We start from the raw sequence: 12,435 nt of genomic DNA, 5'->3' as shown, positions 1-12,435 counted from the left end.
ATAGAAGATAATTTTTTTGCAATTACTAATGTCCGTACCTCCTCTTCTTTGGATAAAAAAAAAAACCAACACTAGCAGAAGTATTATTACTGATCACTGTCTGTAAATAAGTTACGCCTTTTTTTATCAGTCTTTTAAGAATTTGGTAATGTTGACAATGAACGACCGGTTCGTGTTCAGGTAGTTAAGAGATCGAAAACAGAAATTCTATAAAATAATAATACCATAAAGTATTGTGATGCGGCTATTCTGAAAATTTTCTCAAAAATATCATGGCCCCTACCCATAACATTATTTTAAGGCAATTTTATTGGGGGTAGGTACAATGTTTGATGCATATCAAGCAAAGCCTACATTACTTTCTATGCCTCTGCAAGAAAATTCAAACCATTATTTTTAAAATATTCCTGGGGTGAGGATGAATAGGAAGTGGGGTGGGAATGAAAACATTCTGGATAATTTCTTGGAATAAAAGAAACTTTTGATACTGGATGTGTTCCGGTTTAGGGTTCTGAGTCCCAAAAATTTGCAGTGTCACTAATACTCATTCTGATTTTGTACAAGATACCTCAAACTGCTGTACTTCCAAATTATGTTTGTATTCCTTTCAAATTTGGTTGTAGTTCTTAATTATAAAATATTCGGAATAAAAATTTTGTTTATAAAATTTTACTGCTAACAGTTTATTCATTCATAGAGTTATGGTATTGTCATTAAACATAAGGAAATTAAAAGGATATTGTTACAAATAAAACACTTAAGATACACAAAATAAAAGAACTTGATGCAAGATAGGTTTACCGTGGGAAGGTTTAATTCAACATTGTCTCTACAATGAGTCATGCATTGTTGTGCTGTAAAGTGATCAATGCGTGTATATATGTGTATGCAGAGACGTCAGAACAGGGGGGGCAGCAGGGGCGAGTCACACCCGTGCTGTTATGCATGGGGGGGCGAAAGTAGCATTTCGCCCCCCTCCTTTTCCCAGAATAAGTTTTGGTCCTAGTAGTATTTTTCTCAACCAGTAGTTACAAACGTTGCATTGGTGATCACATTGATTAGAAAATCAAATTTATTATTGTCAATAGACTGTAAAATGATTGCAAATTCCTAGATGGTATTTTATTTAAATTGTACTACACCTACTGTCAGAATAGTATTTAATACATACTACGTCATCAAATTCTTGGAATGGTATATTTAATATTTTGGTTCGGTAACTCATTTAATAGCACAATTTTGCATCTAAAATTCCAAATTTTTCCGGGGAAGGACCCCCGGACCCCCCGCTCTAGGACTGAGGTAAGTGTAATACATCTTTTCGCCCCCCCCCCCCCCCCCCACTCATGAAAACGTTCCGACGTCCCTGTGTGTATATGTATATATGTATGTGTGTGCACGCATGAGTATGTGTGTATATGTATGTATATGCATGTGTGTGTTTCATGAGCATGTGTGTGTGTGTGCGCGTGTGTCTATATATATTACCTGGATGTAGTGGTAGCCAATGACCGACAGAACACCTGCAGCAGCACCAATCAGAAGAGCTCCATATGGGTAGACCATCATGTTAGCGACCGTTCCTATAGCAACCCCTCCTGCAAGCGTTGAGTTTTGAATGTGGACCTGCCATCACACATAATTCCAATAAAGGTTAAATTAATTTTTTATGAGCTATTTTAAATGTAATGTAAATGTTCAGAGATAAGTTTACATGTTATCAATTTTTTTTATTGGTGGCAAGTTTATCTAATTACAATGATTTGAGGTGTTATTGGTTTTTAGATGTGACTAGAAAAAAGAATGCAGTTATAAAGCATTTGTAATATATATTTTATTAATCTTAGCTTTAAAAGTTTCAATAAAATTTAGAGATGCTCATTGAATATTATCTTTTGATCTGAATATATGAATGACTAAAATGATCAAATTTTCAATAGTATGAGAATCATACAAAATTAAAATGTAGATTTAATTTTGAACAGTGATTTAGTCCAGTACGGCGTTGTAGTCGCTATTTACTGTTTGTAAACAAGACTTGAGGTGACCATCAGCATATATCTGAGACATTAATTATCATAAATTATTTCTCTGATTTAGGGTTTTCATTGTAATGACCTAACAAAGCTCTGCGTATTGCTTCAAACTGTTTAGTTCTGTCTGAGAAGTGCTGCATATAGTTTAAGGGGCCCGCCTAGTCAGGGATGTATCTGTATTGGTTGAGGCAGGATGACAAGCGTGACTCTGCTTCTAGCGTGGTATTGCCTCTAAGCGCAAGCGTCGTGCATAGAAGAACTATGAATATTTGAGTGGTGACCGTAACATTGTATGGATGAGAAATGGAGATAAAGGTGTAATAAAAGTCCCTTGAGTGCTTTCAAGAATTTGAACCAGTTGTTTTATGCCTAAACAGTACTCTGAAAACAAGCCTTTTAGCCATTCTAACTCTTCTAAAAATACAGCTTAAAAACTTAATCCGGAAACAAAACCACTTGTAGGCCTTCAGCTAATTCTTAAATGTTTTTTTCGTTAAAAAGACCACTCTCGGATATCTAGAGTAGTTTTCAAATCGCGTTGTTTTTCCTGAAGCTCTGCACACCGTATGTGTGCCAGGGTGTCCACAAGGAAAAAATATTTCGTACAAACTTAGGCGAGAAAAAAGTACTAGATTTGAAAAGAAAAAAAAATACTAAATTATAATTTGTTATGGTTTTAACAATTTAGGAAGTTATTATGACATTGCAATACTCTAACTTAAATATCACACCACACACATACATTCCATAGTTTTTAAAAATAATAACGCTTGATAATAAAACATATTGGAGTTACTGTAATAATATTATATTAAAGAAAAAAGTACCAGATCTGAGCGTAAATGTACTTGACCACTAAAAAACGTGTAAAAGTACTAGATCTATTACGAAAGTACTAACTGTGGAAACCCTGATGTGTGCCCGGGTAGGCGGGCGGGAAGGGGGGCTCCTTAAAACATGCACTTGAACTCACCATGTTCAACTTGTGGTCCTTGCCGAGAAGGGCAGACGTCGCGAAGGCGACGACACAACAGCTTGCCAGAGAGAAGTAGGTGTTGATCACCGCGCGGTGTCGTTCGTCTCCGACGCACAGGCCAGCGTTGAAGCTGGGCCAGAACAGCCACAGGAATATAGATCCTGTGAAGACGACAGGACGTCACGCTTGTTGCAGTTCGGCAGCAAATTAACTTAGTGTTGCCTGTGTAAGTTGTGAGTTTGCAGATGTATAGCTACTGGTTAGTTGAAACCTTGTAAAGTTACAAAGTGTCTGTAGCAGTAAGACTTGTGTGAAACAGTACCAAAGTATAGGTTTAGTGTGAAACGTATTGGTAACAATGTGAAAATTTACACTCAGATCTGGTACTTTTTTCTTTAATATAATATAATTACAGTAATTTATTTTAACACAGTTACTAATTCATCAAACTAATAACATAAATTCAAAAGCTAAATTATAATAAAAAATATCTTCAAAAAATGTAGGCCTATACACCTAAAATGTCTTTATAGTGTTATTTTTTGTTTGTAAGTACTCAGTACAAAGACTTTAGGCACTGCTGACATGTCAACATTACCGGGCACCCCTCACATCAAACGATACTAGTTAGTGACAAGATAATGTGGTTAATTGTGAACTAGACTGCGTCACTTCTGATTTAGCTATAAGTAGTACCTTATTTTCGCCATAACTTGAAAAAAAATTTTGCTGGTGATCTCAGCGTTAGAAATTTTTTCCAAGAGAGGACAATTACTAATTTTCTTTATCATTTTAGATTGTACGTTGAATAAATCTTACAACAAGAATTGGCCTACATCATGTTTAGTGCATGGTTTAAGGGTGCTCAGACTGTTTGCTTAATCAGACAACACTGCGACACAATGTGCCGCAAACTGTATTGTCATCACAACTTCAGCGGGCCGCGTGGTCCGGATGCCAGAACCCAGCATCGAACAAAGGGCCCGCGAAGAGTTCCAGGCTGCGGAATGCCTCCCACTACGGGAAGCCTGCGATTCACTCGTCCTTCTGGACATACCCGAATACTCACTTTGGCAAGCCTTCTTTTCACAGACGAGAGAGCCAAACCCGAAGTTCCCCGAAGTTCATGCTCGCGTTTTTTTTCCATACCACCGTATTTATTTTGGGGAAACCGTTTACATGATTTCACAGTATCTTTAATGTAGCTATCCTAACCAAATCAACCGTCCACAATGTTTTAAAGTATTTATAATGTAGCTAACCTAACCTAATTGACCATTAGTTATCATGAGTTGTACCTATATTTATTTACAATGAACAAAAAAAAAAAAATAAACGAAGATGCACGATCGGTCGTTTGGCTCTCTCGGTTGTTGAAAGAAGGCTTGCCAACGTGAGTATTCGGGTATGTCCAGAAGGACGAGTGAATCGTAGGCTTCCCGCCCACTTACCTCTTGTTGTGGAATAGAGTTTATGTGCGGATGTCTGTGTGAAAAAGGGTGCGAGCAGTCTGAAACTGACCGATCATGGCGAACGTGTCCGAAGTGTACGAGGCTCCCTCGTTGCTGCTGCCCCCTCCTCCGCCGCTCTCCGCGGCCAGCACTTTGCCGTGCTGCAGCGCCAAGCTCGCGCCGAGGCCGAAGTATGCGCCGAACACGTGGACGTACATGGAGCCGCCGGCGTCGACGGCCTGCGGCGAACAACACCACCTTCAACACCTCGTCACCGCCAGCGGCGGATCCAGAGGTTCACCCAGGCCCCCCACATCGTTCTGTGGGCCCCGTAGCTAGAGGTCATGATGATCCCCCCCCCCCCCCGCCACATTTTTTATACTAAAAAGATTTTAAAAAAAATTTGGCTTCTATGTATATTGTTTTAGTTACATTAATTCTTAACCTTAATCACAATTATTTTTCAAACCCACATTGAAACTAGTTTTAAGTCAGTGTTTAGATTGTCAACGTAAATTTATATGTTGAATAATGGCAAATGAATGAGTGTAACATGTTGCCACGTCGGATGTTGGTGGTATTTGTTGCTCACAGTTGCAGATTCAGACACGTTCTGTACGCACAGCGTATTCCGAATCACATTACTCTGGTGTGATGTTTCGTCGGTAACTAAAATTAGGCCTGATTGTTTAATTGTTTTCTATGATTTATTTTAAAATTATCTACTTTTTTTGTTTTAATTTTGTTTCTTCTTTCCTTCGCGGGGCCCCTAGACTCAGGCTCCCCCCCCCCCCCCCTAGACCCGCGGGCCCCGTTGCCGTAGCAACGGTAGCACCGACCATGTGGGGGCCCTGGGTTCACCTCGGAGGGGGCACTAGGATTTCAGAATAGCCAGAGAAAAAAAAATGTCTTAAAATTACTAAATTTGTATTTAATCTACTCGCACTACACATAACATCCAACCACCAGATTTTATGATTCTACAAGAAAATCATTAATCATTTTTAAATATTTTGTTGGTTTCAGAAACAATAATTTTTGTCGGCAATATTAATGTAGCAGACAACTGGTTTTTTTTTTTTGGGGGGGGGGGGAGGGATGGGGCACTTGCCCCTGGTGCCCCCCCCCCCCTCCCTTTTTGGATCCGCCACTGTCATCAACACCAAGGCATCGAACAGTTAATCGGCGACAGGCACGTACTTGTATACAAGCAAAGGGCAGAGTAACAGAACGATGGCACAGGGGCTGACGCAGAAGTTAGGAAAACAAATTGGCCAGATATCAATAAAGTCAGTATTTTAACTGTGTGTGAAGCCACGTTGCCTACGGGTACAACAGCAGGCCCTAATGTCAGTGTGTTATCGTCAACAGTAATGTAAGTTTTTTTTTAAATAGGATTACACATGTTTTAATTAAATTTTTTTCTAATTTTTTCAATTATATCCACCCCCTCTGAAAAAAAAAAAAATTCCTGTATCCACCACTGCAACGGTGCGTGCATTTAAGAAGGGTGACAGCGACAGCGGTTACCCTTTCTGAAGTAGAAATAAAATAAAACAAGGAAGGATAAAGTATCTACCTATAGTTAGAGAAAATTTGTAACTAATCACAACAAACAATTGTTAATTATTTATAAATGATATTCTTCCTTTGTTAGTGTTTATAATGGCGTGGAACCTCCTCGCCCACTAAATAGGTTGAATAACAAATTCTGTATTGAGCTGGTTAAGCCCTTGCACCGGAAGGCACAAAATTATGCAATAAGAGAAATGGGGACATGGAAATGTTAAAGTTTTGTTAATAGAATTAAGAACTCCATAGAATAAAACAATATTCTGTATGCTGTAAAAAAATATAGAAAGGTTAGTAATTTTACTTCTGTCTCATGTAATTTTTAAAAACTAGTTCCTACAGTTAGTGTGATTTTACACAAATGTTTTAACAAAAAATCAAACTGTGTTACAGTACAGGATGTGGTAAAAACACATGAATGAACAATTAACAACTGTTTTACTATATATATGTATATGTATATATAACTAATGTGTTAATTTACACATTTGGATGTATTGTGAAATTACACATACCGTACAACAACTGTTATAAATTAATCAGTGTCCGTTTTTTTTTGTCAGCACACTGTTCGTGTAGGCACTCACATGTCATTGTAAAAATTTAAAATACTTGCCAGAGCACTGCCAGAGCACATTTACTTACAAGTACTGAAGAACTGGGGGGAAAAAACCTGTAACGAGGATAGTGGATGCGAGGCAACAAGGCAGGCCAGCTCGCCAATCAGCCCATGTGCTTGCGAGCGCTTGGGGCGCGGTCCATTACCGTTACAATGCCTCCACCCCCCCCCCCCCCCGCTTCTCATTCCTCAGCGCTTCCGGAGGGGTCGGTACGTTTCCAAACCCCCGCCTGCGTGAAGTGGCGTAACTAGAACGCCACTGTTCTGGGAGCTTAAGAGTGTCAAGTTGGCCCCGATGACGCCACACTTCAAAGGGGTGCGAGACCATTCCAGAAGGGGGCTAACGGGTATTAAAAACGGCGACTACAGCCTCCGAGGCGGTGAAGTGAAGAGGTCGGGTGACCTCTTGGTGAACAAAGTTCGGACGACGGGCGAAGGGCTTCGTGTGCGGAGACGTGCATCGGGCCTTGTGGTGCGTGTGCGACGGACGAGTGAGTAGTGCCAACGGGGAGACATAAGATGCACATAAAGTTCTGCCATTCCCGATTACACCAGAACAATTCACCTTCGGCCAACTTCGGGATTTGCTTTATTTTTGTGCAGGAAAAATGAATTCAAATATTAAAAGTGGTCGGTTAGGTTAGCTACATTAAAACACTTTAAAACACTATGGACGGTTAGTTAGGTTAGTATAGCGACATTAAAATAAACAGAGAAATATAAATATATAAATAAAACCGAGGTTGGCCGAAGGTGAATTGTTCGGGTGTAATCGGGAATGGCAGAACTTTATGTGCATCTTAGGCTTTCCAGTGCGAGGCAGTGTGTTGGGAAAGAGAGAGATGCGATGTAAGAGACGAGCAGTAGGGGGAACCACTGTCGAGCCGAGCTCCAGTGGGGAGAGTGAATGTAGACTTAATGAAAGAGTGTTTGATTTGTGGACGGACATTTTAAGTTTGGAAATTTAATAGTGTAAATAGTGGTTCAAAAATAAAACTGTATTTAATTAATCGGCTATCCTTCTAAAGTCTCTTTCTCCCAATTAACAAAACAATGCATTTTGTAATTTTTATTTCTGACAAAACCTCACCTAATCTATATTAGATTTCGAAAGTGATATTTTCACTACTTAATGCACGACGATTAAGAGGTTTGTCACTCCGTTAAGTGAATCAGATTGTTAGAAGTGCTTACTTGAACAATTGGATAACATTAATAATCACTCTATAGTACCTACACATTGTACATTAACAGTTTTAAGCTACAAACAATAAAATATTTTTGGAAGCAGCACAAATTAACATGTTCATTGTTAATGTAAATTTGTCCAATGATACAGTAAAATTAATTTACAGTTTTAAATATACACATACATGCATACAAGCATTTATACGTAAATATTTATCTATCACAGAGTAAAAAAAAATACACCGTAAACTTCTGTATCACATCAAGAGTAAAAAAAAATACACCAACATCTATGACGTTTATCAAACAATAGCAACTGCACTTTTACACTTTTACTGGAGCACAAGAGTAGAAATACACCAACACTTGTAGGTGTAAAATTACACTAACATCGGCGGAGACTCTACTGCTACATACATTTAGTATAAAATTACCCCCCCGGCTCAAACGTAATCACATGCAAATTATGGCATGTTAAAACATCAGTCTGCGGCACTCAGGAATTATTTCTGTGGGGCACTTTCCCTTTAATTCAGCTTAGAATCATCTGGTGGCTGCACGTTTCGCAAGTTATTAGTAAAGACCTGCAAAATTCGCGGTTTCGATGGCCTTCAGGATAGACTGATCATACCCCTGTACACTCGGGCAAATAACGCAAGTTCATTGGCTGCCGACTTGTAAGTCGTCTCAGCTGGTTTGTCTGTGATTCGATCATTCTTTGGTTGAGGGTTTATAACTGGTTGAGATTCGTCCAGATGAACAGTAAGCCAATAGCAAAATCATCTAAGAGGTATATGTGTTTTAATTCTAGCCTATCACCGATTGAATCCACGAATTTTGCAGGTCTCTAGTTATTAGTGACAGCCAGACACAACGACCGCAATCTATTTTAGCACCTTAAATATATTCACTCCAATGTACTCGTTCGAAGTGAATGCCACTATTTCGATTATCCCCATCACCAGGAGCTGCAGGGGGGTTGTTTTACCCAGGACAGCACCCATCGAAATCAGGACTGCCGCCACAGCAATATCTGCATTCAACAAACTGAAAAAAAAAAAAAAAAAATGTGTGTTTGGTTAGCGTTCACGCACTTACGGTAAAATAATTTTAAGTTTGAAAGTAAGTAGAGTTTCGTATATAGCCTATTACTAAAATCAGAAACTATATATTTTAGATTTACGTTGTATCTACTTGGCCCTTAATTAAAGCCTGGGTCCCAACCCTGTCAGTAGTGCCAGCCGCGCGCCGCGCTAGCGGAACGCGCTCGTAAGAGAGGCGACATCGGACACCGCCGGAGTCAGTGTAATGAGTAAATAAATGTACAAATCTGTAAACAATAACTTTGCAAGGGAAGATGGACGGAGCAGGTCACCTCAAGACAGACTGGTGGTGATATTATTTTTCAAATTCAGTCTTTGGGTGACGTCATTTCCGTCGTGGCGTTCCTTGAGCATCGACTTTAGTCCAAGTCGGGCCAATTTCGGGGACGGATGTTGTTAAGTGCAGCTCCTTCAAATTCTGTTTTCAGTCACTAATATTACTAGCGCCAATAGTGTAATTTGTTCTTAAATCCGTTTACGTAAATCTCCAACCAGTCATCTGACATGTTTTGAGCGGGGGACCTAATCCCTCACCCTCTAACTGCATAGTCTCGCAGCATACGGTCAGGTGGTCTCGTTCGGTAACGGTCGACTCCGAGAGAGATCTTTTCGTTAATTAGCCACGTCTGTGCGTCAACAATCGTTTTCGTACTGAAATTTTGTGCCAGGCAAATATTATCCAAACTTTGTTCAGTGTTAATTGTTGGGACATTGGTGTAGCGTATTTCTCAGGGTACATCCACAATAATTAATCCCGCGATTTCCATCGGCCGAACTGTGAGTATCGTTTCAGTGTAATTCTCTTCCCGGTCATTGTTGCAGAGACAGGCGCGGTGTGCAGTAAGCGTAAGGATGGATTCACAAATTAAAAAAAAAAAACTTAACGGTAACAATTGGTCGTGTACACAAGATTTGACCGCTATGTTTTCAAATCTACTGATTCACAACTACACAGAACGATCGTGTGCATGGGACAGATGTAGTGCGCATAGTAGGGAAAATAAGATGTTATTTCTGTTGCGGACGCGTGGTGCAACAGCCAATGAGAGAATAGAAGGGTGCCATTTTGGCGGGACTTGAGAACAGCATGAATCATAGCATGGTAAGAATTTTTCGAGATATTACAACGCTCAGGCAATTCCAGCTTTACTTATAAATTAATGCCATTACTTAACACAACATGTAAAAAAAAATATTATGGTGATAATTGTTAAATAAAAATTTTACATCGCTGAAATTAATTTCTACGTTGAAAAACTGTGTTCAGAAACGGCTGGTCAGAATGTCATGGGCTAGGTATCTGGTAGCTTATATAGTTAGTAAATAACACTAAAAGATGTCGGATGCATAACGAAACTAAATTTTCTAAGATTTAACAGTAACGTTTCAATTGTGAACCGATTCCGCACACGTACTCGCTTGTTGTTGTTATTATTATTTTTAATTGTGAACCTAGCCTGAGGGCGTGGTCACGGGCCCGAACACGTGTGCTAACTGGTGGTGTTCGTCTCAGTAGGACGCACTTGCTCCGCACGCGAGGTTGCTCTCTTCCAGGACGAGCTGAACTACGACCAGTGGCGGATACAGGAATTAATTTCTATGAGGAGGGGGGAGGGTGTGTTTGTTTAAAAAAAAAATAACTTGAACACGTGTTTAAAAAATGGTTGTCTGTAAAGTCAGTTTACGGACGATAGTTTAACTTGACAACGTCATAACAAAACATTGATGAAATGATTGCATACTTATATGAATAAAATTAAATCATTTTTATTGAATTTTTATTTGAATTCCTATTTTGTATCGATACAAAGAAGGAGTGAAATGAAATCAACAATTTAATTGATAAATTTACTTTTATTTGCACTCATTAATTCAAATATGTTTATTACTTTAACGAACAGATTATTTTAACTATAACTTTTATACATGTTTGCTATTTAACTTCTTCCAATCTGTGTTATTCTGTTAAGGATAGGACGATGATAGGAAAAGTAGGAAACGAATGGGAGTGTTTCAAGTTTAATGTGCCTCGAAAAAGTTAAATCGATGGTTGTTCCAATCGAGTGGAAGAGAGATAGATGCGGCGCAAGCGTACAATGAGCGTAACGGGACACAGCGTAACGGAACAATGTGCGTAACGAGACATTTTTTCGTGCGTGCAGCCGGCATTCATCGATTTATTAGACGTTGTCACGTCAAAAAAAAACATAATTTAGGGTAGGCCTATCCTTTATCTCATCTTTCAGATGACATGATAAATTACGTGTTCCGTAATTTGCTAATTACACTTAGTATGGGAATACGATTGCCTGTATGACCAATAAGAAACAACAGAGGTAAAGCTCTTAGATATTTATGCTTGTTGGCTGCATTGATTTGGGAAAATTTTTTGCCGGGCGGACGGACTTAATTCTACGTTTTGTACATTGTTATAATATCAGGATTTACAGACTTACGGACTTACCTCTCAATGCCGATGTGAATTTTGTGGTCAACCGGGTCTAGGTGGAAGAACCCTTTGCAAAGCACGGCCCACTGGACTAGCATGGCTCCAAGCAGCAAAGTGAAGCCTGTCGCGCTGTAGCAGTACTTCTTCAGGAATGTCATAAGGAAACCGAATCCTATGTATATCATAACGTGGACATCCTGAAACACTGCAAAATCACACGCGTGTTCTTGAGGACAGTCTCAAATGTCAGAAATTATATTAATACTTAGGTACTTACAACATAAGTAGTTGTTTTATAGCAATTTTCGACCACGTTGCCCGATAATTTCCTTGGCAATTTCGGGTCTTAAACTAGTATTTCTGTAACCATTGTCTTTCCCACCATATCGTCGCGGTATTGGTTATTTAAATAAATGCGAATTCGAAGATCCCTTAAAAATGGTTACATCCAATTTGGTTTATTATTACTGTTTTTGGGTAGTTGTGATATTTTTTTTTCTTCCGTTATTTGATTTTTGAAATTCGATTTCAGTTTTTTCTTCTTTTCGTTCGAGGTGCGGCAGTGGCGTACCCACGAGGAAGGGCATATGTAATGAGCAGTGTGAAGAGTGCTCTGCCTGTAAACTTCCGTAGCGAAGCACGGGCGCATCAACTAGTAAACATATTAAATTAATATGCACATGTTAACTGTCATCGCGTATGTTATGGGACCTAATAATAATCTTGACGACTAGAGAATGTGGTACTGCGAGCAGCAGTCAACTCGACTTTTCACTCCACGAGGATTTATATTTTGCTGGAGAATACAAACCGAATGATGAGACTTAGTCCGCTCTTCGCTCGTGACGCAGAACATTCGACCGTTGCGCGGGCACGAAACCGAAATCAATGCGTCGTCGAGTAAAAGACCCGCAACTCAAGAGGAAACTAGTCCTCGGGGCACTGACTAATTCAGTCGCGGGAGGCGTTCCGAGCGCTCGTACACCGTCTGAAATTCCCATAATAAATTTACGAAAAACACTGGCTACAAATTCCCCAGGA

At 39.4% G+C, this 12,435-nt stretch overlaps 1 protein-coding gene across 2 annotated transcripts in view; it reads right to left on the bottom strand.

Moving 5' to 3' along the window:
* The window catches only part of LOC134528223 (ammonium transporter Rh type A), a 67,563-nt gene that overhangs the window by 42,006 nt on the left and 13,122 nt on the right, over positions 1-12,435 (bottom strand). For both annotated transcript variants that reach the window (XM_063361641.1, XM_063361642.1), the window contains exons 3-7: positions 11,410-11,599; positions 8,739-8,889; positions 4,534-4,702; positions 3,010-3,173; positions 1,489-1,626 (exon numbers count right to left, since the gene is read on the bottom strand). In XM_063361641.1, coding sequence (XP_063217711.1) covers positions 1,489-1,626; positions 3,010-3,173; positions 4,534-4,702; positions 8,739-8,889; positions 11,410-11,599 — 812 coding nt within the window. The remainder of the gene's footprint in view (positions 1-1,488; positions 1,627-3,009; positions 3,174-4,533; positions 4,703-8,738; positions 8,890-11,409; positions 11,600-12,435) is intronic.

This window comes from Bacillus rossius, chromosome 1 (genome assembly GCF_032445375.1).
Source record: "Bacillus rossius redtenbacheri isolate Brsri chromosome 1, Brsri_v3, whole genome shotgun sequence".
NCBI classification, from domain to species: domain Eukaryota; kingdom Metazoa; phylum Arthropoda; class Insecta; order Phasmatodea; family Bacillidae; genus Bacillus; species Bacillus rossius.
Note: the sequence above shows the minus strand (reverse complement) of the source record. Positions and strands in the feature narration are given on the sequence as shown.